The sequence below is a fragment of the Dermacentor andersoni genome, chromosome 3, assembly GCF_023375885.2.
Source record: "Dermacentor andersoni chromosome 3, qqDerAnde1_hic_scaffold, whole genome shotgun sequence".
NCBI lineage: Eukaryota > Metazoa > Arthropoda > Arachnida > Ixodida > Ixodidae > Dermacentor > Dermacentor andersoni.
This window is the reverse complement of record NC_092816.1, coordinates 33,848,993-33,876,046: the sequence shown is the minus strand read 5'-3', so window position 1 is coordinate 33,876,046 and position 27,054 is coordinate 33,848,993. Positions and strand designations below refer to the sequence as shown.

General features: G+C 43.8%; 1 protein-coding gene across 5 annotated transcripts in view; it reads left to right on the top strand.

Moving 5' to 3' along the window:
- Nucleotides 1-25,315, top strand: part of Eph (Eph receptor tyrosine kinase) — a 266,006-nt gene extending 240,691 nt beyond the window's left edge. The window contains exons 5-16 of one of the 5 annotated variants that reach the window (XM_072287118.1): nt 928-1,083; nt 9,635-9,937; nt 10,429-10,725; nt 12,631-12,742; nt 13,866-13,933; nt 14,695-14,739; nt 16,372-16,769; nt 17,225-17,323; nt 18,597-18,707; nt 18,990-19,184; nt 19,757-19,899; nt 20,752-25,315. In XM_072287118.1, the coding sequence (XP_072143219.1) occupies nt 928-1,083; nt 9,635-9,937; nt 10,429-10,725; nt 12,631-12,742; nt 13,866-13,933; nt 14,695-14,739; nt 16,372-16,769; nt 17,225-17,323; nt 18,597-18,707; nt 18,990-19,184; nt 19,757-19,899; nt 20,752-21,019 (2,195 nt within the window). In that variant the 3' untranslated portion in view covers nt 21,020-25,315. Of the gene's footprint in view, nt 1-927; nt 1,084-9,634; nt 9,938-10,428; nt 10,726-12,630; nt 12,743-13,865; nt 13,943-14,694; nt 14,740-16,371; nt 16,770-17,224; nt 17,324-18,596; nt 18,708-18,989; nt 19,185-19,756; nt 19,900-20,751 lie in introns of all 5 variants that reach the window. The other 4 variants (XM_055064836.2, XM_072287119.1, XM_072287120.1 and 1 more) reach the window with 4 other exon arrangements.
- The last annotated feature ends 1,739 nt before the right edge of the window (nt 25,316-27,054 follow it).

Sequence of the window (27,054 nt, the reverse complement as noted above, 5' to 3'; positions counted from 1 at the left end):
TTGTTTATTGGCATGGACTGTGTGACTTTTTGGGGTGGAAAAGGGCAAAATGATGAAGCATTATTTTGCGCTGGTGTTCTCATTCTTTGTAAAGAACTCCTTGTCATCACATCACATCCCCATTGCATGCATTCACTGATGTAAGCACTTTTTCATTTAGTGCGCACTTAAAGCTTGAACAAGAGGAATAGTAGCATCATGTGCTCCTGAAAAGCTTGCTATCTGCTTCTCTTAATATATACTGACTGTAGCGTGAATTCTGGAATGCAAGGTCGGTGCTAAATTTGTCAATCTATTGTTTAATGTGAAGTCAGTATAAAGTTAGCCAGGAATATAGGCAAAAATTTCCATGTTTGGATGCATCAATTCATCAAAATTTACTAGGTAAAACAATGTTACGGTGCAGATTTGAGGTTGAAGTTCTCTTGCCCCACCTGAGTGAATTCAGCATTGTAGGCTAAAAATAAACTGTTGTCCGGTCTAATCCCACTGGCAAAAGAAAGCAAACCTTCTGCTTTATTCTTGTTTTAAGCAATCACTGTGTCTATTTGTCTGCGTGTATAAACACAGACAAAAATATTAATCTGCCTGCAGTAAGCAATTAGATTGTAGTGTTCAATGTGCAAAGTTCTTCTGTATTACTGAAACATTTCTTCACATTTTTTCTGACATCCTTCACATCTCATTACATGACATTTGTGGTATGACGCCCATTCTCGAGTATCTATGATGAACTGTTTGTTGTGAGTCATTCGTAGCCTGGCATTCGGTGTGTGCAATCTATCTTGTGATGCTCAGCTTGCTGTAACATCGCTTGTGTGTGGTGTTCATTTGTGGGCTACTGTGCGCTTGCCAACATTAACCAGCTGCTTTTCGCTGCCAGCGCCTAACTGCTTCTTGTGCTGTGGCCCCTCTCTGCTGCTTTAGTGTGTCCGCCTGGCACGTTCAAGCCGAGCTCTGGTGATGGTCCCTGCCTGCGCTGCCCTTCATTCAGCGTTGCCCCACAGCCGGGCTCCACGGAATGTCGCTGCAAAGAGCGCTACTTTAGATCCCCTACTGATCCCAAGACTATGCCTTGCACGCGTGAGTTTCCCTCATCTTTGCTCTAACATGGAGTTTCCTACTAAAATTACTAGGTGGTAACCTTGCATTGCGATCATTCAGCTACCATGGGAATAGTGGGTAGTACATGGATTTGTCTAATCGTCACACTTGTGGCTTCAGATGTTCTTGTGACTTTATTTATTCCACTCTATGTTCTAAATTTCGGAGCAATCCTATTTTTCTGAATGCATAAACTAAATAAGTCTCTGTGCATATGCCTAATTATTGCAGAAGCACTTATAATGCAATATTTTTCTGAAAATGATCTGTTTGCAAAGTCACTTGCAAGGTCACTGATGTCATTCAAAGCAAGGAGGGCAATTAGGCTAATTCGTGGGCTACCTACCCATCATTCCCGTGCTGGCCGGATCAGCAGACTGTTAGCTCCCATAGTCTGTTAATGCCAGATTTTCCTACAGTAGTATTTTTTTTATTAAACTTTATGTCTTTTAACACAGTGGCGTGTGCACGCAATGGGTTTGTGGAAGCAACAAGCTTACAGTGTGGAATGGTCATAAGAGCCAGATATTTATTTAGTACGAGATAAGTAGGTGGGCTTGAACTGCTTTAATAACAGGGAGGGTAAGAAGGAAGGGCAGAGGGAGTGATTTTGGGTGAAAATGTTAAGAGAAGCAGAAACATCATGCCAGCAGTTTGGTCTGAAAAGCTCCGTGTCAGGTGCACTTGTCAGGTGCACCAATGAATCAAAATTTCACTGGTGGGGTTTCTCACATGGGTGGAATGGTGTAAGTAAGGTATTGGAACTCGTGCGTTGGAAGGGAATGAATGATGCTTCAGATCTCAAAAGAAAGGGTGTCGGAGTAACATGTGCACACATTATTTCATGTTGATCTACCAGGGCTGCTATAACGTAAGCATTCCATCTGCTTGATTCTATACCTTTATTGTATTCCACTGCTCATGACCGGCCGGTCCCGGCGATAACATAGGTGGAGCTCTACAACACCACTGATGAATCACAAGAAGGAAAATAATTGGAAATGGGTCATTACATTGTTCCTGCTCTGAAGTACAGACACCATCAGTTTATCATCCAGTGTAGTCCAGTTCATAAGATGAAGCCTGCTTATACAGTTCCGCTGGTTCCCTGAGCTGTGGGTATGCAACTTTGCACAGGCTTCAACATCTTGCCCCAAATGTATGCCTGTGAGCAAAAGTTTATGGATCATGGAGTGCACAATGAAGCTGACTTTCTCCTCTGCTTCTGAATGTAACTCGAAATTGAGGACTGCAGTCCAAACTTGGCATTGTGAACTTTCCAGTCCACTCTTCGATTTCAGTTTGTGCATGTGAATTCTGAAGAAATTCAGTTTTTTTCGGCGACCCTGTGGTCCATATAGTTTTGCTTACGGGTGTGCGTGACACACTGCACACAAGACTTAAACACACCACCCTCTTACTTCCCAACAATAAGCATTAAAATGACCATATATATTTTATAACTTTTTCATGCTCTTACTGATTGGTAGGCTGATGTTATTGAAGCATTCTTAAGTTCTATTTTTGTATTTATTTTTTTCAGTAGTCACGAGTAACCAAGGTTGAGATTTGCGATATAAAGTAAAACAAGCTTTTCAGTGTTGCTCTAAAGTTGCTAGGGAATATTCACAGCGCATAATAATAATAAAAAAAGAAATGTTTGACAGAAAATAATGTATTAGAATGTTCACAGTTTGTACTTACATTTGCTTGTGAAACATTTTTTCTATTGATGATATAAATATATACATATTGCGAAGAGGTTTATTGGCTGCGAACTGCTAGCGGCTAATGCCGCAGTCAAGCAGCAGCAAGAGTCCCAGCACGAGCGGCGAACTCCATCATGCCTAGCGCTAGTTATAATTGGCCAGTGTTCGTCGTCTTTACTACAATTGCCCCCGAGGAGGAAAAGGAGCCATCCCGGTGACATAAGAGTCCACCACAATGAGCGGGTCATAGTGCGTCTTCAGGCACTGCACATGGGCAATATCTCGTCCCCGGTGGCGCAACTGCAAAGATGGTGTGACTGGTTCAATGACGTAATTCCCAGGAGATGGGCTCTCGATGATGCAGTAAGGGCCTTTGTACTTGGGCAGTAGTTACGAAGAGAGACTGGCTGCAATGGCAGGAACTGACAGCCAGACAAGTGCGCCAGGAAGGAAAGTGGGCACGTCGGTGTTGTCGGAGCGACTGCTCTGCTGGTGTTCCTGGTCAGATTAAGTTAAGGCCCGTGCGAGTTCGCGGCACTCCTCAGCATGTCTCTCGTAGCGGCAGAAACAGGTGCACACTTGGATGCATCAGGCTGGTATGGGAGAATCGTGTAGATAGTGTGAGATGGATGGCGGCTGTACAATAAGAAAATATTACCGACGATTACGTTACTTCCTAATGCGAAATTTGAGCGCAGCAAATAAGCTGTTTCACCTTTTCGATAGATTGAGGCAAAGAAATCGAGCAACACATGTATGCGCTATCACAGAATTTTTTTTTTATTTTTCACACGTATTCCTTTAACAAAGACTCCACTAACAGTTCTTGACAGTCATGAAGGAAGCTTTGTGGTCGGAGAAATAGACTGATATATGTTCGACTTGGTACACCAATGCTTGATTCTCAAAGACGAGATCTATACAAGTGCCTCGCGAGGTTGTCACAGCCGTGGGACGCGTTACGAGCGAGAGGAACGGGATGTTCTCCCGCATAAGTGTTAGGAAATTGCTGTTTGTCTTTATGTCAACATTAAAGTCCCATCGGTCGTCTCGCTCATGGCTCAGAAAGAACTGGCAGATAATTTCGCAGTGGCGAACGGCAGCGGCAATTTCGGCTCGGGCGGTGCACATATACAGATCCGCCGCCACCGATCTGGCTCTCTGATTGCCACCGCACAGGGCGAACGGCAGCGGCAATTTCGGCTCGGGCGGTGCACATATACAGATCCGCCGCCACCGATCTGGCTCTCTGATTGCCACCGCACAGGGGTTGCATTGGAGGAGGAGCGAAGAAAGGAATTAAGTTCGAGCCGGCGCTTTGACAACCGGAGACTCGCAGGAAGAGGGGGGAGGGGGGCGGCGTGTACACCCAGCGGCAAACGATGGGGACAGAAGCGCGTGCAGCAAGCGGACAACACGATAAAGGGAGGAGGGAAGAGATAGCAGCGACTGACTGATGCCGCTGACGCCGATAGTGAGTCAACCCCAGCTGCGGAGTTGGTTTCAGGGACAACGCCGCCGATGCCGACACAAACAATAAGATACCCTCGCTTCCGCAGCACTAAGAACCAGGTCTAGCCGTGGGAAGGTGGTCACGTATTCGTCGACGTGCCGGGGCCTACGTGAAATAACCGGCGCGTCGGCAACTGAAGAGCACCCTATCCGCCACACAAGAACGGGGGGGGGGGGGGGACCCTTTCCTCCTCTTTCTGCATGGCGGCGACGGTGTTCTATGCAGTCACGTTATCTTGACTCTCTAGCGGCGTCAGCGGCATCCAGCGGTATCAGTCGGTCGCTGCTAGCGCTGGGGGGATGAAAGGGGGGCGGAGCTGGTTACGAGGCCGACGACAACGCCGACGACGACGCGAAACCCAGGAACGGACGCCAAAGAGCTGCGCTCTAAAATGGCAAAGAACCAGTGGTGCTCTGTATCACGGTGTTGTCTGCGTAGGTGACAAAGTGTTGAATGAAGTCACAATTTAAGTGGCCAGAGGCAACATGCATTGCAAGCATGTCGCCAAGCGTACAGTTGAAGCGTTCACTCAGCCCGTGGGTTTGAAGGTGATAGCGGTAGTTGTTTAATGAACAACGCGATGCTGTCTCAGCGACTTTGGGCAAAAAAGGCACACCCACGATCACTGAGCAGTTACTGGGGTGGATTGTGGCGAAGAATAAAACTGTGGAAGAGGAACATTGCAAAATTACGTGCTGTATCGCATGAGATAATGAACTGCGATAATGAACTGCGATGATGGCCCAGCGGTTACCAGCAGTTGTTAGGGTTGTTAGGGGATACAAATCAATTCTGGCATGTTCAAATGGCCGCGCAGGGCAAGGTAGACACTGTAGAGCACTTGGCGACTGGGGGGCAGAAGATTTGCGGAATTGGCAATCGGGGCAAGAGTGAACAAACTTTTGAACATAGCTGTACATCCCTTGTCAGTAATACTGCTGTCGAAGACGTTGGTAAGTTTTGTAAAATTCCGAGTGCCCACACTGTGGATTATCATAGAAAGATGCGCAGATTTTGAGGTATTACCGATAACCACTGGCTGCCATCGGAGAAATAATTACATCGGTGAAGCAGGTTATCACGAATGGCGAAATTATGAGCTTGATGACGCAGCGTGCAAGTTGCCGGTTGTGTTGACGAATCACAGAGAAAGTCTATAAAAGAGGCAATCCAGTGGTCCTTGCAGTGCTCAATGTTGGTTTCATTGTCAACGGTTGAAATGGTAGACTGAGACGCTGAGGAACAGGAAATGTTGTCGGTCAAGGGAGAGTGTGACAGGGCGTCAGCATCAGAAGGCTGGTGTCCATTGCAGTACACGACGCGGATGTCAAAATATTGTAGCCGCAGTGCCCAGTGAGCAAGGTGGCCTGAGGGATCTTTCAATGATGGGAGCCAACAGAGTGCATGATAGTCTTTGATGACATTGAATGGGTACCCATACAGATAAGGATGGAACTTAGTAATGGACCAAATGACGGCTAAACATTCTTTCTCCGTCACACTGTAGTTGGTCTCAGCTTTTGTCAGTGATCGACTTGGATATGCAATGATGTATTCACCGAATACAGATTTGCGTTGCGTAAGGACAGCATTGAGACCGACCCTGCGGGCGTCTGTGTGCACTTCCGTAGGTGCTGTTGGGTCGTAATGATACAAAATTGTGGGTGAAGTAACAAGACTGCGTAGAGTTGTAAAAGCGTCCTCGCACTCTGATGACCATGAGGAGGGAGTGCCATTGCTTCTGAGAAGCTTTGTAAGGAGTAATATGATGGCGGCAAAGTTTTGAATGAACTGTCTGGAGTAGGAACAGAGTCCAGCGAACTTATGTAGTTCTTTTATCGACGTTGGTTTAGGGAATTCAGCGACGGTGAAAAGTTTGGTCAGATCGGGGAGGATACAACATGACTGAGTAATGTAAGCTGTCTTGCTGCAAAGCGGCACTTTTTCAAGTTCAGCTGTAGGCCGGCATTCATTAAGCATGCCAGGATGCATTTGAGTTACTGAAGGTGCATGGTGAAGTCTGGAGCAGAGACAACCACATCATCAAGATAGCACTGGCATGTGTGCCACATCAAGCCACGCAATACTGTGTCCATCATGCACTCAAATGTTGTGGGTGCATTACAAGGTTCAAAAGCCATTACATTAAATTCGTATCACCCATCAGACATAACAAATTCTGTCTTTTGCCGGTCAGCTTCTGCCACTGGCGCTTGCCGATATCCCGACTGCAAATCTTATGAAGAAAAGAATTCCGCGCCTTGCAGACAGTCGGTGGCGTCATCTATGCACGATAGGGGATATACATTGTTGCGAGTGATCTTGTTAAGGTATCAGTAATCTACACAGGAGCGAACAGAGCCATCCTTCTTCGTAACAAGGACAACAGGAGATGCCCACAGACTATATGAAGGTCGAATCACCTGGCGGTGAAGCATGTCATTGACTTGCTCATTGATGACATGATGCTTTGAAGCAGATACACGACACAGGCGTTGTCGCAATGGTGGGTGGAAGTCGGTGTCAGTGGCATGCGTAGCGGTGAACATTTGGCCCAAAGAAGTTTCTGTGACATTGAAACAATAATGAAATTCGTTTAAGATGCAAGGAAGCTGTGAACACTAAACCCTTGTAAGATCATCGGTGATGGAGAGACCAAACACATCTGTGGACAATGCTGTAGACGTAGATAAAGCACTCGGGGTAGGGTGGGGCAGTTGGCAGAGGCTCCGTTGTTAAATACGTCAATGATTCGCTTGCCGTCAATGGCTTCCACATTGCCCAGCCATTCTTGTCGGACTAGTGTCACAGGATATGGAAGCGGGTTCGAAACAACGAGATTGATGGTGCCTTGAGTAATGTCAGCAGCAGCGAAAGCTAGCACAGCAGCTTTTAGTTTAAGGAACAGGCCATATGGAGAAAACAGTTTGACTGCGTCGGAGAAGCTGCTGCAGCACAAAGTGCCTGAGGTGCTGGGGGAATGGTCGTATCTTCCTTCATGAGCAGTTTACAGGGGATGGGCGGAACATCGGCTAAGATCACATATACCATGAGTGATAGTTCAACCTCAGCAGGTGCGCAATGAATGACGCTGTTATGGCATGAAAGAAAGTCCCAATCGATGATAACGTCATGAGAGCACGAAGAAACAACAATAAACTCACTGGTATACAGGATGTCCTCAATGACCACATGCGCCATGGACGCCACGAGAGGCTTAACATCCTGAGCCCTTGCTGTGCGAAGGGAGAATCCCGAAAGTGACATCATAACTTTACGAAGTGAGCGAAGAGTTTGCATCCATAACAGAGACGGCGGTCCAGTGTCCACAGGTGCAAATGCGTGTTTGGCTTCAACATGAACTTCTATAACATTTCATGGTCGATGGTAAGGACTTTTGTAGTTAAACGGCGCCGCAGTCCTTGCCTGGTGGACAGCAACAATCAATTTTCCTCCTCTCGGGCCACAGAACGAGGTAGCATTGGTGATAGTGAGCAGTGACGCGGTGAAGGTGAACAGTGGGTAACGGTATCAGTCGAACAGATGATGGGGCTGAAGATGACTCGTAAGAGCTGCAAAATGGCCTTGGAACTCCTGTATCACGGGACTTCACGGGTGATGTGGCACCAGTCGACTGAGCATGCTGACAGCAGTTGGCAGTATGACCTGCATATCCACAGGCAAAGCAAATTGGCCGATCGTCGGATGTACACCACAAGTTAATAACAGCAGGTCCAGTCCAGGTCACAGGAAGCAGTGAATGTGGCATCAGGTGAAAGAACAGGAGAGTGGAGCTGCAGCTGCAGTCTATGGTCGTGACCTGGTGACGACTTCAGCATAACTGAGAGGGGCCACTGCATGGATCTCTAGGTGGTGGAGAGGCAAGACCTTGGTGATTTCTTGCTTAATCTCAAGGTAGAGTGAGGGCCCAAAATCTGGAGCAGGCTGTCGAATATTCTGGGGCTGAGCAAAGGCCACTAAGGAGAGCTGGTGGACAACTTCCTCATGCACAAACGCCTTTAGCTCAGCGAGCAGCGTTGATTGGTTGGAAATGGCAGCCAATCCAGCCAGATGTTGGTCATGTGAAGAAGATCGGTGGGTCAATGACCGCTGCCTTCACAGCTCCTTGTAGCCTTGACACTAAATAATTATTTCTGCCACAGCGCGGATTCTTCACAAGCAGCATGTTGAAAACGTAGTGCACTATTTCCTTCATAATATTCTTGATTCTGTCTGACTCTGGCATTGTCTTGTTGACTCTCTTGCACAAGTCTAGAATGTGTTCAATGTAGCTCGTGGATTACTCACCCGGCTGCTGAGCTAATTGCCACAAACACTGCTCTGTGCGCAGCTTGTGAACAGCAGGGTGGCCTAACACATCTATGAAAGAGGTTTTGAACGCTGACCACACCTGAAAATCCCTCTCATGGTTCTTGTACCAGAGGCTGGCCACACTCACAAGATAGAAAATTACGTTGTTCAGTTTTGCAGCATCATCCCATTTGTTGCGCACGCTTACCTTCTCATACGACCAGAGCCAATGTTCCACCTCGTTGTCATCCACACTGCTTTATACAGCAGGGTCCCTTTGGCTGAGCACACCGGAGCACACAGCCAATAAAGGAAGAGGCACCTGTTGGGATGCATTGTCGGGCATGGTAGACGGTAGCATGTGGGATCGTAGTTACAGCGTGGTCGTTTTTAAAGCACCCCACACCTTCTACCATTTGTGAAGAGGTTTTTTGACTGCAGACTGAGAGTGGCTAATGCGGCGGTCAAGCAGCAGCAAGAGTCCCAGCACGAGTGGTGATCCTCGTGCCTAGCTCTGGTGATCATGATTGGGCAGCATTGGTTGTCTGCACTACAACACACATGCACACACGCACGCATGTGCACACACGCACACACATACACACACATATTGTTGAATTAATCATTATATTTAGTCATTTGTACTCTATAGCACAACTTCTTGCTTTCTACTAAAAACCTCTTACTTGCTGCTCTTAGCAACATTTATCGAGAAGGCTTTATGCTCACATGAAGTTCTATGCATTGGAAACATCTTTGAAAACAGCCCTTCATTAAAAATACAGAGTGTTTCTGTCGTGTTATGTTGCATGCCGATAACAAAAGACACATTCAAATTAGTTTAGGGATTGCCCTGTCACTTCACACAATGCTCATCACGCCACACAAGCTACAGCGCCAATTTGTAAACAGAGTTCAAGACAGTGTTGTGTTGTAGAAGCATTGAAAAGCTGCCATGGGAATATTTTTTTCACACTGCACTGTTTTTCTCATACAGAACCTCCTCGAGCACCTCAAAACCTGAGTGCAAGTTGTGTGGACCAGTCATCGGTCACACTGACATGGCATCCACCAGCCAACCTTGGTGGCCGTGAGGACACAACATACCGTGTCGTTTGTGAGACTTGCAGTCCTAGCGTCGTGTTCTCACCAGCGAGGCAGGGCTTCAATGAGACCAGTGTCACCATCACAGGATTGCGTCCAGTCACTCCCTATCGCTTCCAAATTTATGCTGAAAATGGTGTCTCTGGGTTTGACAAGGGCCACTATGCCGAGATCACAGTCAAGACTGATGCATCAGGTATGTGAGCTCAATGCATCCAACATGCCTGTGTGTTGCATATGTTAGGTGTGCTATGTGGAAGGGAAGAATGTGGCGATTTACCTTGTAAAGTAATTGTTCTTGCACAAATGGACTGTAAGCAGTGAAAAGCTAATTCAAAAGGGATTTCAGAATAAAGTTATTAGCCATAGTTCATTATAATTTCTGCAGACAATGTTTAATCTTACTGCAGTTGGCCAATGGGGACTATATTGATTTCGGCAAACATCTCCAAAGAACATATTGTTGGGCAACTGATACCTCGGGCAGCCTAGTAGAAACTTCCGTAAGACACCTCGATCCGAACCTTTGACGTGATTCTTTGTTTTTTATGTTTGTAATACAATTCATGTGGCCAGTTGCACTTTGTGCACTGTACAACATTTTGATCTAGGCACAGAAAGCCTTGATTAACATGTGCAGACAGGCAGATGCCGATTATTTTCTTTTGCTCGTTTTTTCTGTTGCAGTTCAAACAGTGATCTCCAATGTTCGTGCTAAGGCCATCAAGAGCACTGAAGTTTTATTGGCATGGGATGCACCACAAGACCCGTTCCCCGAAATTGATCGCTACGAAGTGCGTTACTTCCCGCGAAAGTGGGCCAAGAACGAGACAGTGTTGCAGTCGCACAAGTTACAGCTTGCAGTCACCGGGTTGCGGTCTAGAACTGAATATGGCTTCCAAGTGCGTGTCAAGACGACGCGGGGCTTTGGAGAGTACAGCGACACTGTTTTCCTCACCACTGGCCAGTACACTCACAGCCCAGGTAAGTTGCTCTTGTGACGAAATTGGCTCGTTTATATAGTAATCTACATTTGGAATGAAATCATCTACTTTATATTAGCCAGTGAAGTTTAGGAAACTAAGAACTATATGTATTGCACAAGTTATGCCTGCCTGTGCGTATACCTCAGCTTAAAAGAAAGAATTGCTCTTTGTGTGACCTCTCTACAAATTCATTCAAAAGGAAAATTGCGTTGAAGAAAGTGAGCAGAATGCAATAAATAAGTCACACAACCTTGTATATTAAAGCTTAATCTAGGAGGAAAAAGTGGACTTAGGCAGAAGTGGATCAAGCACATGGAAAACAGACAAAAGAAGCATGCACACACACGTGTGCACACACACACACATACACACACACACAGGCGCATAAGAGGACTGCACCTATGCGTGTGTATATGTTTGCCTTTTTCATCCACATTTTCTGTGTGCTTGAACCAGTTCTTAAAAATGGAATACCAATGTGCCCAGGCTGCCACATGACTTAGGCAGAACCATTGATACTCGTAACAATTAATTGGCATGGTGTCTGTAACAAAATAGCTACGAAAGGAAAGAAGCAGGCAGAATTGTAGGAATTCAGAAGGAGTGGTGGAATTTTCCACTTCAGAAAGGGAGTGCAAGGGGTAACTATTATCTGTATAGTTATGGTCCTTTAGTACACCAAGGGCGAAGATATTAGCTGGAGATGGTGCAGCATAGGCAGGAAGAATGTTTCCCTGATGATAATGATGATAATGGTCATTACTAATTAGTTGTTTATATACTATACATAAAGCGGACTACTAAAAGATTTAAGTAGCACGAAATATACAGAATGCCAAGTGCCAAGCTCAATGCTCTTACTTATTGTTAAACTTAGCATTTACACGGGTTTATGTCATCTTGTGTTAAACCTCTTGTTTGTCAAATGTATACTCATGTAAAAAACTAAAGGAAAGGCAAAAAAGGAAACATGGGACCTGCAGAATTTCTTAGTTGCCTTTTGTTTGTGGAGAGGAGACAAACGAGAGGAAAGACAGGGAGGTTAGCCAGTGTAATTACCAGCTGGCTACCCTGTGCTGGGGAAAGGGGTAAAGGGAATAAAAGGAGAAAGAAGAAGAGCAAAAAAATGGAAACCAGAAAATTCAAACAGTAATGCGAAACTACGCGCTACAACATTCAAAGGCGGTCGCACAATTCGCATGTCCTTAAACACTTAAGCAAAGCCCTTAAGGCCGTGAGTCCCGAAGCCCGTCTGGACCAATGTCCTAGAGCTTTTTCCTCTGTAAAGGGGCGATTGTCCAGTTTTTCGAGAGCGGTCACGAGCACTTTTCTTGGCACTTTGTAACGGGGACAGTCACAAAGGAGGTGCTCAATCGTCTCATCGCAGCCGCAGGTGTCACAAGTAGGGCTGTCGGCCATTTCAATGCGGAATGAGTAGGAGTTCGTGAATGCCACGCCGAGCCACAGGCGGCACAGAAGTGTTGCTTCCGCTCGTGGCAACCCTGGTTGGAGGTGGAGTTGCAGACGTGGATCCAATCAGTGGAGACATGCGTTCGTGAATTCACTGGTGTTCCACAGATTCTGTGTAAGCTCGCGGGCGAGGGAGCGAAGACTTGTGGCTGCATCTGTTCTTGACAGCAGTATGAGTATAATCTGGGCACCATCATGAGCCGACCGGGCAGCGTCATCCGCACTGTCATTTCCTGAAATCCTGCAATGACCCGGTATCCACTGGTAGATGATGTTGTGTCCCTTGTTGATTGCGTGATGGTGGAGTAGTCGGATGTCTGCGACTAGTTGCACATTTGGTCCATGGTTGAAAGACTCTTTACTGTTAGAATATGGAATGTGCAATCATTGTGTTTGCTTTAACAAGTTGCCTTCTGCTCGTCTTCCAATGCAGCTCTGGTGGGTGACGAGGACAAGGTCCAGGTCAGGATCATCGCTGGAGCCACGGTTGCAGTCATACTTCTAGTCGTCATAGTGATTGTTATGATCATCCTTTACATCAAAAGGTCTGCTTTAATTTCATTTCTCGTTACTTGTTTTAAATAATATAACACATACGCATGAAAAGAAGGTTTGTAGCTAAAGATATCTGGATCTTTTTCTAACATTCGTTTTGCTGAAAGTTGTCCGAGACCTGCAATTTAACAAAAACAAAAGCAATTGGGCAAACACAGTAACATATAGGCAGGTATGATTTCTTTGCAGCAAGAACATATCTGGGCTTGAAAAAGCACACTAAAGCAAGTCACTTTGAAATATGTCATCCATGCGATTCATAACTGTAAGTCAATATTAGTGAGACTAGAAATGATAAGGGGGCAAGACTTAATGCAAGGCACACCAGTTCATACCTATATGTAAAAACATTGAAAATATGTGGTATATATAAAGTCAGCAGTGTATGAATGCATGCCACTGTTCATTCCCGTTGTGAATTTATGGGTGTAATGTATAATTAATCGTAGTATGTTGCCTGCTGCTGCATTAAAAATAATAGTGCTTGAATAGCACATAAGATGACTAATTTGAGTGGGCATATTGCATAGGGGAGGCAGTAATATAATGGTTGTTTACATTTTTGCAACCTATTCTTCAAGGCTACACAAATAATTTAACCTTTAGAAACCAACAAAATCATTCCTCCAGAACAAAGACTAATGTCCTAATTATACTAGTATAAATAAAGCAGCTGGTATCTCTAGAAATGCCTATTTACAACTGCTAAACATATATGAGGCTTCAGCAATCAGTGTGTTATGATTCTGATTTGAAGACAGTTTTATGACTATATTCTACAGTGCCTAAAAAATTTGTTATCCTCATGTAATAATCAGTGCAAATGTTATGTAAGGAATAATTGTCATATTGTAATGGCTGGTCAGCATGTAAGGAATATCAGCGACAGTCATTATAAATTTAAGCTATTCAAAACGCTAGAGCTGAGAAAACTATTACTGTAAATATTACTGACTTATAAAGAGTGGTCTTAGCTTATCGGTTTAGTGCAGTTAGAGCCAAGGAAACTATTCACCTATTTAGTTAAATGTGATACTGCAATTTCCACTGTGTTCTGGGTCTACTGCTGCCTGCTTGTAGTCATTTAAAACTAACCCTCCTCATTTTTTTCAGAAGTTCTGACGACTGCAACAAGAAACAGCCCAGTGACTGCGACACTCTGGAATACCGTAACGGGGAAGGTAAGAAATGTAAGGATGCCAATTTTTGTTTTCAACCTCCTCTGTTCCCTGACCTTGGGCATGATGCTTTCTGCCGCTCAGAATGGTTGGTAACACAGCATAATTCACAGCTTCATAATGTGGTGATAACTTGGCGTAAGCATGAAGAGCTGGGTTAGCTCAAATTGACAGCAAATACCTCTTTCAAAGTACAGTTTAGATGGTTTTCTAGCATTACTGCACTTCCTGAAACTTGCATTCATAGCGCTATGGTGGCTAGACATCCTCTTTTGGCTAAGAAAGTCATGTCCTATAAGGTCAGTGCAACTACGGGTTTTATTTTCTCAAAATAATGTATATTATCTCCATTTTTGCAGAAAAATCAATAGTGTTCCAGTTTAATGTTGAGAAAAATGTCCCTTGTTGACAAACCCTGTGAATGACAGACCTAGTTAAAGAGTATACAGGTCCCCATGTACAAGTATGAGTCTGTTCACAGCACTCTGAGCAAGTGATCTACTCAAGTCCCAAGACATTCATGTGTTTTTCGAGTAGTAGCCTATTTTATAATGATTCTTCATGCTGGCTAGACGACGCTCTAGCAGATTGTTGACTACACCAGAGAAGCACAGCGCTATTAGGCGACAAATAGCACCAGTAATTAACATCATGCTTAATTTTATCTAAACTTCACCTGCTTTCTTCTTCTGCTCGCTTTTCTCTGCTGGGAGCGGCTGGGTGCTGGTGAACTGACGCTTGCCTTTCCTTCTCTGCTTCTGTAGTAGTCCCTGCTTTGGAACACCCTCCAATTGTTCAGACTGCTCGGTGTAAGTATGAACTTTCTGCTAACGACTTCGCCTGCTTGCATGCATTTCAGCAGCTGTCTGGTTTCTTTGGTGGCATCATAGGCTGTTTTTTAACACTTTGACTAATAAAGCAACTGTTACAAACTATTACCTTACAATTAACTTTTATTAATGTGACTGTGTTGTGTTAGTACTGCCGTCCAGGATAAAAAGCTTGAAAAATTCTATAAGCAGGCTTCTGCACACTCCTAGAGTGCTACCAATAAGACATGCCTATGCCTATGCAAAACAAGCAAGTTATAGATTGGGTATGAACAGAAAGAAAGGGATTGCAGCATCCATGAATGCGCTAGATGCCTTTTGTGGCCTTTGTAGCAAGTATTTAAGACTGCATGGCAACAGGGCTTCGAATTGTCATGCCAGGCACTGAAATCCCAACGAAACAATCGGAACTTGAACGCAGCTGAGGCTAATAAAGAGATAGTGCCTCTCGCTGCCGCTGAATGCTGCTTGTGGTGTGTCCTACCTATTCCAGCATTTAAGTACTATGGGCACTATAGCATGCCACTGTGCATGGTAGCTCAGCGCTACCGACTTTGGCAGCACACATGTGTGTAGGCACAAAATGCCACACACACAGCAGTAACGAAACATAAAGGTATGGGCACTGCACCTCGCATCTTTGAAAGCTAAACAATTCTACCGTTTCCCACAAGTCTTAATAACGTGTAGTGTGCGACAATGGAATAAAAAGAATTGCAAATATACATACAGCACTGTGCGTATATTTCTGCCTATGTTTGTCTCATTGTCAGGCACTGAAAGTTGTAGATCAAGAATCATCTAGCCGGTACGTTTATTTTACACAAGTCTCAGAGGGGACTAATACTACTGCAGGTTCTAGCACCAGTTCTTGTCCCAAATGCAGTGGCTTTTGAAGTTTTGACAAAGGCGGTACCTACTGTGACACTGAGCTCCACCACTTGAGTGGCTACATAGAAACCACATGCAGAAGCCTGCTTACAGAATTTAAATATCTCTGATGAGTTTAAGAAAAAATGAGAAGAGCTGATAATAATGCTAGCCAGAGATTTCTTTTGTGACCAGATTAACAAATGTCTACAGTACAGTTGCAATCTGGCCATTACATTTTATTCTTTTTTGAACACTATTAGTGTAGTCAGGCCCCACTATAATGAAAGCACACCCACCATGAAAATATGTTTCTTAAATCCAACGTTTGATGTAAGCATACATTTATTACACTGTGATATCAGTAAAAGAAGTTCTATATTTGCATTGTTATATTCAATAATTTATTATATCCATGTTTGTTGTATTGAGATTTGAGCAGGTACTTCTTTTCCTGAGAAATATTATTTTCTTTGGCCTACATATCCTTGCTGTACTCGCAAGTTTATTTTCAGCAAATTTTTTCGCAGATTTCTTTTCCTTTTAAAATGCACCTACACTGAAATCTAAGCCTTGTGGCTTTATAAACAAATTATTGAAGTGTGCTTATAAAAAAGTGCCACCCTCAATGATACTAGACACTTCTGAGATTTAGTTCGAGATGCTACCAACTAGCTTGAGCACATAGCGTTCTTAAAAACTAATTGTCTTTCTTCGTTTCTTTTTTTGTTCCCATTGCAGTGACAACACCTCTGTTCACCCACTGCCCCGGCGCCACTTCAAGGGCATACATCGACCCCCATACATACGAGGATCCCAATCAAGCAGTCCGCGAGTTCACTAAAGAAATTGATGCTCTGCACATCACAATTGAAGCCATTATCGGCGGGGGAGAATTTGGGGACGTGTGCCGTGGGAAGCTCAAATGCCCTGGCCGGCCGGAGGTCACAGTTGCCATCAAGACACTCAAGCCAGGCTCCTCAGACAAGGCGCGAATGGACTTCTTGACTGAGGCTAGCATCATGGGGCAATTCGACCACCCGAACGTCATCTTCCTCCAGGGTGTTGTCACCAAGAGCAACCCCATTATGATCATCACTGAGTACATGGAGAATGGGTCCCTGGACACCTTCCTCAGAGTGAGTGCACACAAAGCTTCACATGCGACTTTCTTCTGATATGAACAGGAGCCCAACAAGGATGATCGCAGCTTGGCATCAGTGTTTTGAAAACAGCTAGTTACCAAACCAAGCAAACGATTTCATTGAGGCCTTGAGGAAGACAAACTCCATTGCTTGACATTTTACTCCGAGTGGATGCTTGTTTTGTTTGGTCACTGCTGATATATATATATATATATATATATATATATATATATATATATATAGAGGCATATAAATTAGAATTCATAGCCTGTTTATTGTATAATGAACCATGCATGTATAAAGTTAATGTATAACTTGAGATAAAAGTATTTTTCATACAATTCAGAATCATTCTTGAAATGATAACATAGCTTCTAAGCAGTTTGGTGTTCCTGTCAGTATATGTGCGTGCGCTGCTAATGCCTACTTCCTCCATATTTTTCACACAGGCCAATGATGGGAAATTCCAAACAATTCAACTTGTAGGCATGCTGAGGGGGATTGCAGCAGGAATGCAGTATCTTGCTGAAATGAACTACGTTCACAGGGTAAGTACATTGGTTTTCTGAAGCACCTTATCAGATTTCAAGCGCATACAGTCATCCACATATGCTTGTTTAAAAATGAAGCCACAATGCTGAACCTGCAGCATATGTGTAAAGTGTAGAAATCTCATTGCACTCGTTTTTTGGGCACTAATTAAGATGCAGCAGAGTTATTATGATATGGTTGTTTTCTCTTGGATGATTGGGTAACATAATGTTCTACTGGGTGAACTTGTACACTTTATTACCTTAATTCAGAGAGATGATGACAGAGCATGCGTGGGAACCCGATACTTTCATGCAACATGAGAATCTCATGCTTGCAAGCTCTTATAAATGGATCTAAGTTACATTTTCCAGACTTGGAACTTGACTCTTCTGAACTTTGCATTGACGTTGACAGTGTTCTCCATGAAGAAAACACAAAATTAGGCACTGGTGCCAAGCCACAAAACAACTTGTACACATAGCATACTTCCTTCCACCTCTTACACTTCTTCCTTTTACAACCTGTGTCTGTGCTCTAGAAGGTCTGGTGACCTTTGTTAGCTCTTTTTTCCCAATGGACGTTGACTGTTAACGCCGTCAACACACTCTCAGATTTGCATTTATGCCACTGATGTATTGCCGTGTTGCCAAACAGTTAACAAATAGTTTGAGCATTTCAGTGTTGTTTTTAGAATTTCTGTAAAGTACAGATACTATATGTAAAACAATCAACACACTGTCCTTTCATTACAAAGTATGTGCTCCTAGCACAGTGAAGTGTTTGCAAATATTGTAAAATTGTAGAATGTTTCCTAGCAGATGGTTAACTTATTAGCACTCTTAGGTGTGCACTTAAGTGTGCTACAACTTCATATTCACAATCTGGAGTATGTGCACTGAACTATAGGTAGTTCTGGTAATATAACAGAGTTATATAATAACAAGAAAAATTTTTATGACTACGTTTAGTTTTAGGAATGGTAAGTTTGAGTGCAGGTTTAAATCTATAATCGTCATCACAATTTCTTATCAGAATAGTGTTTTGCCGTGTTGATGTGTCTGGTTGCTTTTCTCCATTGATTATGCCGTGTCATAGTAAAGGCACAATGACTTCAGTTAACGCAAACACAACATAAACACCTTGTGCAGAGCCAGCAACCAATGTTTCTGAACTGAACAGCCTTACTTATGAGCAAGGCCTTACCTTCCCGCTAGCCTCAATACAAGCCTTAACAAACGTATGCACGAAGCTTATACCTGATACCAATACTCTGCCCGTTTGTTGCAGGACTTGGCTGCGAGGAACGTGCTTGTTAACGCCAATCTTGTGTGCAAGATCGCTGACTTTGGCCTGTCCCGTGAGATAGAGAGTGCCACTGAGGGAGCATACACAACAAGGGTGAGTCATGTGAGTGCACATTTTGTGCAGCCTTGTAAGTGTGTTTTCTTTCTCCTTTGCATTGGAATCCTTTCACGGTGCTTAGTGTGCATGTCTGGATCCATAGCCACATAAAATGTATAAAGCATGTTCATTCAGATGGCACTGCCTTTCAAGTTGCCACTATGAAATATATTGACTTGCCTGTATTTATGTATCCATGCTAGTGCTGTAGAACACAACACTCTTTCTGGCATCGAAAGTGAGTTACTCCCATGAACTTTCCTTTGTTTCCACAAATAGGGAGGCAAGATACCTGTACGATGGACAGCACCCGAGGCCATAGCATTCCGCAAGTTCACGTCAGCGAGCGATGTCTGGAGCTTTGGCATTGTCTGCTGGGAGGTGATGTCGTACGGCGAGCGGCCGTACTGGAACTGGTCAAACCAGGAAGTAATCAAGAGCATCGAGCGGGGATACAGGCTTCCTGCCCCCATGGTTAGAATCTGCATTCATTTAGTCCAATTATGTTTGCTATTGTTTCCAAATGCTGGGAACAAAGTGCTCAAAGGGATCGCAAAACAATGGCTGTATTCTGTGCATAATATGGACAGCACCCACATCTGTTCCTCTTTAACCATCTTGCATATTCTGAGCCATTACCTAAGCAACCTTACCACTCCGTCAACCTTTAATCTTGCTTGATTTGTGAATTTCTTCATTAACAAATAAGTTCCTTCTGCCACTTGATAAATGGTGACAAAGTTGACAAGAGTGCTGAAAAATAACTGGCATGCCATCTAGCCTGAATTAGTACTGGCATGTAGCGCGTCTATTAAGTGCAACAAGGTGTAGGTTTGGTGGAGTCGATAGTGCACAAAAGGTGAACTGACAAGTAGAAGATGCCAGCTGGGATAAATCAAGGCACCTTAAGTAGCCTTATTTGTCACTGAAAAAGACGATCGTCCTTGACAAATCATTTACTCCCTTGTTCAACGACTCTCAATCACTTATTTGTCACACCTTCATTTGTCGCCACTTTCCCTGACTTGGTGTTGTATTCATTTCAGGACTGTTCGGAAGCTGTCCACCAGTTAATGTTGGACTGTTGGCAGAAGGACCGGTCACATAGGCCTCAGTTCAGCACCATTGTGAAAACACTAGACAAGCTCATACGCTGCCCTGAGAGTCTACGAAAAATTGCTCAGAACAGGTAAATCTGTCTTAGTCCCTTCAGTTGAACACCGTTTGCAGAAAATGCACATGCAATTTTTTTTCTGTAAGGTTATGCATATCCTGAATACAATATGCCTTCTCTGGACCCAGAATTGAAGAGTTCATAAGAAATGTGTAGATTTCGAAATGTATTTCATTGGCAGTCAAGCTGGTGGTGTGGTAAAGCCTTTTAAAGAGAATTGAATCGCAATTAAAACTCAATTGAGAAATATGATAATTGGTATGAAAAACTGATAGAAGCAGACAAAGAAGTATAATTTTGAGTACTACTTTGCCTTCATCACAGCTTTTATGTCTGTATGAATGGAATTTCATGACTGTGTACTTACTATGTAGCGATAATGCGCCAATGATTACATGCTTACTTGGGGAAACGTCGGCTCCAGGCTGAGGCTCCCCTTATTCACTCGCTGTTCATCAATACGAGTCTCTACCTCCTGTGACCCCTTTGTCTTGTTTGCTTGCTTACACATATCTTTTGCCTAATGGATGTAGACAATTTCTTTCCAAGTACAAACTATCCGACTGTCCCAGCTATGGAGATTATGTTGGAATCTTGCACTGAATTTATTTTCCACATGCACAATTAGAGTGCGTGGAGTGGCTCCAAACAGTGCACATAATGCACTCAGCTTTGTATATCTAACTCTCTGTCATTTTGTCATTTCATCATAGTCTCTCATTCTCCTCTACCTTTCCCCGTCTCTGCCATTTCCATTTTGCCCGGCACGGAGCAGATGGCCGGACTCATGCTCCTCCGGCCAACCTCCCTGCCCTTAATTCTTGCGATTAAGCGTTCTCGCTTATATTTTTGTTTGCACAAATGCAGGCACCAGAACCCGCTGGATCCTAACGCTCCCGATATGACACAATTCAAGACAGTCGAGGAGTGGCTGTGCAGCATCAAAATGGCACGCTACCATGAAAGCTTCCAGAGGGGTGGCTTTACCACAATGGAGGCTGTGTCGCGGCTTACGCTCAAGGACTTGGCCGCGCTTGGTGTTGTGCTTGTGGGGCATCAGAAGAAGATCATGAACAGTGTGCAGACCTTGAGGGCGCAGATAAACGCCACCATGTCTGATGGGTGCGTCGTCTAGGCACACGGGACTGCTCGTTGACTTGATCTCGTGGCATCTGCTTCCTTAACTTAAACAGACCTGAACATGGTGCCGGAAAATGGGAAAGCAGCAACAGCAGTGGTGACCCAATGAATCTTCTCGCCACGCGAGAAAGGCTTCCACGCTTGCTAGTTCATTCCAGAGACATACAAAAACTAGCAGGTTCCATGGATGGAAACTCGATTTTCTAAACTGTAACCATAATTCTCCGGGTTGTCATTATTCTTGCCACCGCTTTCTTGTTTCCTGCGCCACTCCAGGTTTGTTAAAAAGTAGGCAAACGGTTTCCCAGACAGCAGAAATGGACAAAGTAGGGCCGTTTATTCTGACTGCACCTGATCTAGTTGGCAAAGGTTTACCTGCTCTGAGGGCTGCAAGAGGTCCTGATCTAATGTGCATCTTGGCAGAGAGACATGGTTGTGTCTGCTCAGCTACTTAATCGCACATTTTAAGCTCTAAGAATTTTAAGCTTGAAATTCCCTCGCCAATCTATAAGCACTTCTGTAAGCTTCTGGTTTGATTGGGAAACTCTTGCTGCAGTTGTTGTGGGCAAAGCAGGGCCAACTGCATCAGGTCTAGACGAACTGAGGATTATGATGCCCCCCTGGTATGATGCAAGTGCGTGCTGAGCCTTGTGTGAACGGACAAATCATCGAGGCATGCAGCGCAGTGTGGTGGCGGCAGACTCTACTCGCTATGCAACGTGTCGCAACGAGCGTGCATCTACAATGCTGCGGTTGACTGCCACATCTTGTTTTGGAGACTGCGGAAGTGATGGAGACAGTTGAAGCCAAGGCATGTGTGTGTGTGTGTGTGCGTGCCTGTGCGTGCTTGTGTGTACATAGCTGGAACTATTATAACATATCAGCGCGAGAGATGAATGGAACATTGAGACAAGGACTCATCTCACGTGCTCCTCCCCGACAAGCCTGCATATCATGCCAACCTTCTTTGCCCCCCCCGTGTGCTCGCATCGTTCCGTGTTTGTCGGCAGTGGGGGAAATTCCTAGAGGTTGTTTTCTTCCCTTCATATCAACTGCCTTTCTGCAGCCCTGCTGAGTTGGCATTTGTTAAATCGTGTCATTGTAGGCACTGCTTATCATGTATGCTGAATTCTTTTCTTGAGTTGAGCATGTGCATGTTACTACAGTTTACTGCAGCGAAGTACTCTGTTTCGGTGGGAAAACACCCAATCGAAACTTTGGAAGATTCTCTTTCAATTCAATTTTTTAGTGGAGAAAATTTTATTTCATGCAAACCATCTTGGTTTTCTTCTAGCTGGTCATACTTTTTTAACACAAGCAACCTACTTATATCGCCACTTAATCTCAGCTGATAATTTCGTTGTCATCATTCACATGACAAAGAATGTTCATTACCTGTTGCTTTTCCAAATATTTTTATGGATGCACTTTTTTTTAATGACAGTAGTTTATTGACAGCCCTGCTGGAGCTGTGAGATGGACACTTTTTTTTCCACTCTTTTGACTCCCTTCCGCTAGGTGTGCCATCATTACTCAATAGGTGCTTCATGCTATATGCAAAGACATGTTTCCTGGGCTGTCAGTCATTGCGTGTGTTATTGCCCGTTGACAATGCCACAACGACGTCTCTAGGCTTTCAGTCGTTCTTGTTTTTCCTGTGAACATGTATACTTCCCTGTTGGGTCTATTGTATGCCATTGCTCAACGAACCAATGCTGCCATGTTAGAAAGACTGAGTGAACTGGACAGCATACTGGCTGCTGAAAACGGAATGTTAGCAACTCTTTACTCTTCCTTTTTTTTTTAGAGATGGTTTCATACACAGAACATGTTGTGCACCAGAAAGCCACAAGATCATTCTAGCAAGCCATGACAAGTCATGAAATATTTCTAGCTTATGGTTTACATGCTGCATTCCATTTCGCATTTTCTATCCGCCTATGTTGCATGACACATGACCAAATCAAACCACAGTGGTTCTTTAGGTGGCTGATTATAGTCTGTCAACTTATGCATACTATGACAGATCAGTTAATTGGTAATGTCAAGGTGTCGCAGTTGAGGTGTCTGCTTTTTGTTGTCAGTCTAGAAAACAAGCAGAAGCAGCCACATGTGCAAAAAGTTTCAGCAATCCCGAGTTTTCGTATGAATGGCCCCTGGAAGCTCAATGTATAAAGGCTTGGAAGTGACCGATATTGTGAGTAGGTGCATAAGCTTTGCAGCTGTCATAGAAAGATCTAAAGCTGCATTTTCTGAAGCCTGTAAATGTGTTGTCATGTAGGAAAACATGGGAGTCTGCAACACGGTAGACGAGAGGAAAGAAATTGAACTAAGCTTGCTCTGGGCGCAGTTTTTCATTCCACTGCCTAACGCTAGTGCAGCATGTGTCACACTCAAAGTTCCTTTTCAACCAAAATGAAAATGGAAAAGGTTTTAGTACCTTCTTTTCACAAAATTCGTTAGTATGATGCATTTTGTAAACATCTGTGCAAATCAGGAAAAGGAAATAGTTTGAAGGCTAACATATTTATCTTTTTCTGTATTCAGTGCCAGAATACTAATCAGCCGTAGCCTGTAAGTGTGACATGTTGCGCACGTTGTAAGACTAGCATACTCGTGATGCCTTAATTGTTTACAATTCGCAGTGCCATTTACAGATGTCTCCTTTTCCTGTCATTCTAAAGGAACAGTTTAGGTCAAATACGGATTATACAGATGACTGCACAGAGCTTGCACATATGACATTTGTTAATTATTCACTGGTTCACAGGGTGGTAATTGATTGCTTACTAAGCAAAGCTTTCTGAATGCGCACTATTATTAGACCACACTACTAATGGCAGCAAGCGTGCCATTCTGGAATTTCTTATAGTACTACTTCAGTTAAATTTTTCAAGCTGCCAGTTCCATTTTTATTTTACTTGATTCCAAAATTTAGTTCTTCGTAGGTTCTTACATGATTGTAAGCTTTTTATAGAGACGAGCAACAAGCAGCAATAAGGTAGCCTGTTTCAATCACAAAATGATGCGAGGGCTCCACAATTGCTATCTGTCTGCTATAGCCCAACAAAACGAGATGCATGGAAGTGGGGAGGTTGTTGACGTTTATTTATTTTGCACTTAGCAACTGCCTAGCTATCCTTTCCTCATTATCTTTTCTTGTTTGTCCCGAAGATTAACCTGAGCGTTCAAAGAAAGAAATTTGAAAATGTCTTGGAATGCTATGAGTTGGAAGTTATTTATTTCGAGCTTAGGACAGCAAATGCTTGCTGTTAGTGTCAGAGAGTTGTTGTAATATAAATACAAAAACGAAAAAAGAGAAGCTTGTGAGAGAGATAGAGAGAGAGGCAGACAGTGAGGAAATGTGTTTCAAGAGGAATACTCTTATGTATTATAATAAGTCCTCATCGTCTTCTGTCCAATGACAAAGCACGTTGGCTAAAGTGTGTATCTGTAAATGTTTTTTTTTTTTTTACGTGTTATTGTTTTCTCTGTGTCTGTGGCTGTTATAGTCAAACTTTCTGCGTGACACATTGATGATGGAGTGTATACTTAGAGCGGTTTCCATTGTGAATTTTTGTTTCAGCGTCGTGTACCATGCATTTTTTTTCCCTCATGGGTGTTGTTCGTTTTTACGTGAGCACATTCTTTATTTAAATTTTTTTTAAAGGATTTGTGCATCGTGAAATGAAAGAAAGAAAAGCGTGCAACGAGGTCGCCCAGCCTATGCAGCATTGTGCGGTCGTGAGCACGCCTAGTCACACACTTTTGTTCGCATACTGCCCTGCTGCGACGTACTGGCGCTTGTGATTGTCTTTTACTGCCACCATGAAATGAATTGTGAGGGAGGCAGCTCGTCTTCGCTGTTATAGGCTCTTCGTTTTTAATTTTTGTTTTGCGTTTCAGTTTCTCTAGGCATGAATACGAATTTCGTGTGTCACCGAGCGCATCTCAGTTTTTTTTTTCCCTCTCGATCCATGGATGTGCTTCTTTCTTTTCTTTTTTTTCACACTCCCTTGGTTGTTGCGCGAAAGAATCGTGCCCCTTCCAGTCTTTTGCGTCACAATTAAGTTATGAAAATGTCGGCGCGCAGGTCGTGTGTGTTACACGAAATTGCACAAAGGTAGTGTGCGGCGATCCTTTGGACATACGTCTCATGTAAACACACACACACACAAAAAAAGACACCTATGCTCCCGGTCTGTACATTTTGATGCATATACGAATATAATTGCGCCCCATGGGACACACTATGAAATTCTTTCATTAATAAAATTAATTTTTATGCTAACGTTGTCCTGTTTTTTTCTCCTGGAGCATCCTGCATGGATGGTGTGATTTGTCGTTGGCCATTTGTTTAACTTGGATGGCCACACTTGGTACATCAAAATGAACTCTCTTCCTTAATTAATGGCAAGGTAGCTTTCCTGCAGTGGCTGCAGGCCTTGTTGAACTATCAGGCATGTGTTCGGCTTGCACGATTTTCTTCATGCAATACATGTGCAGCATACAAAATTGCTTGGCGCTTGGTGAGCAGCATGTGTATAATAGTTTAATGTCGTTTTGCGATTCATTTTGCCACAACATTTTGAGCATCCAACTGTGCGAGAAAACCAGCCTCATGGTTTTGAAAAAGGCCTGTTATCCTGAACCAGATATGCAGCACCTAAGGGAGCAAAATAATAATAATAATAATAATAATAATAATAATAATAATAATAATAATAATAATAATAATAATAATCTATGTAAACAAACCTAATAGCGCTGTAGTGAAAATAGCTCTGGAATTTTCTTTGTATAACTATGCCTTCTTGCGCGTCCGAAGCTGGAGATGTTTAAATTACAGTGTAGCTGAAGTATAGTTACATTAGTTACTCTGGTATAGCAAAATAGGTACGTACAGCTTCCATCAGACTCGACTCGAACAATGAAGTCGCATCTATAGCAGCTTAACTTTAACCAACACAGGCTGTAAGGAGAAAACGTTGAATGTTCTGGAAGTCTCATTAGTTAAGCTACTATCCTTTCAATGCGCTACGACCTGAAATATCCAGGACTCAACAAAAGAAGTAGTAATAGGTGCCCAAGGAGCATTCACGTTAAGTATGATGGTAACTGTTCTTGTACGAGTCAGTACACAGATATGAAATTTAAAGACGAATTCCAATTGCTTGAACTAGCTGTAAAATGCGAAGCTTGCGAAATTCTGGCAACAATTACTCTTGTTGATTGGCATGAAGACCGACCGAACAGTTTAATAAAAGAAAATCAAACTAAATCAGAGCAGCCGATGAATACAACATACGCTGTTCTTTTAATATGTCTGTGAGCGTTAGACAAACTTATGAACTGACAATGTATGTTGAGGAGAACGCTAGCATGATCAGCGGCATTGGTGCCAGCTGTGGAAGAAGACGAAGGCGCAAGCGATATATTGAGGCGAAGAATTTGAGACCGAAATCGCCGCACCGACTGGCAGTGGGCCAGTGCCGTCAGCGCCTTCGCAGAGGGAGGGGCAGTATGGTAATGCTGGCATGATGAGCGGCAAGGGAGCCAGCTAGGGAAGAAGACAACGATCACGAACACGCAAGTAGTGACACGAGCGCGTTCGCGCGGTTACGCTGAGTGGCGCCAACGAGACAGCTGTGGAAGAAGAGGACGACCATGGAGGAAGGAAAAAAACTGAGGAGAGGCCCTACCTATGGAGCTTCATAGTGAAAAAGTCTACCCCTCTGCGCGCTTGGAGAAAAATGTGGAGGAAGTGACGTGGTAGGTTCTCTTTTCTCTTTTTGCTTTTTCTTTCTTTTGCTGCAGTGGCCATGCTTTCGGGCCGCAATGGCGGCTTTGTTACGATTCTGTGCGCTCACACATGTTGCTCATCCTAGGTTTCGTACCGTGGCAAAGGAGCCGTGTGGGCAGGTTTGCGTTAGTCTCCGTGTTTTGTTGCGCTGTGTTATCTGGACCGTGCTTGCCCGGATGTTGCTGTGGCCAGGCGGGACAGGAGGAACTAAAGCTCGTGAAATGAAC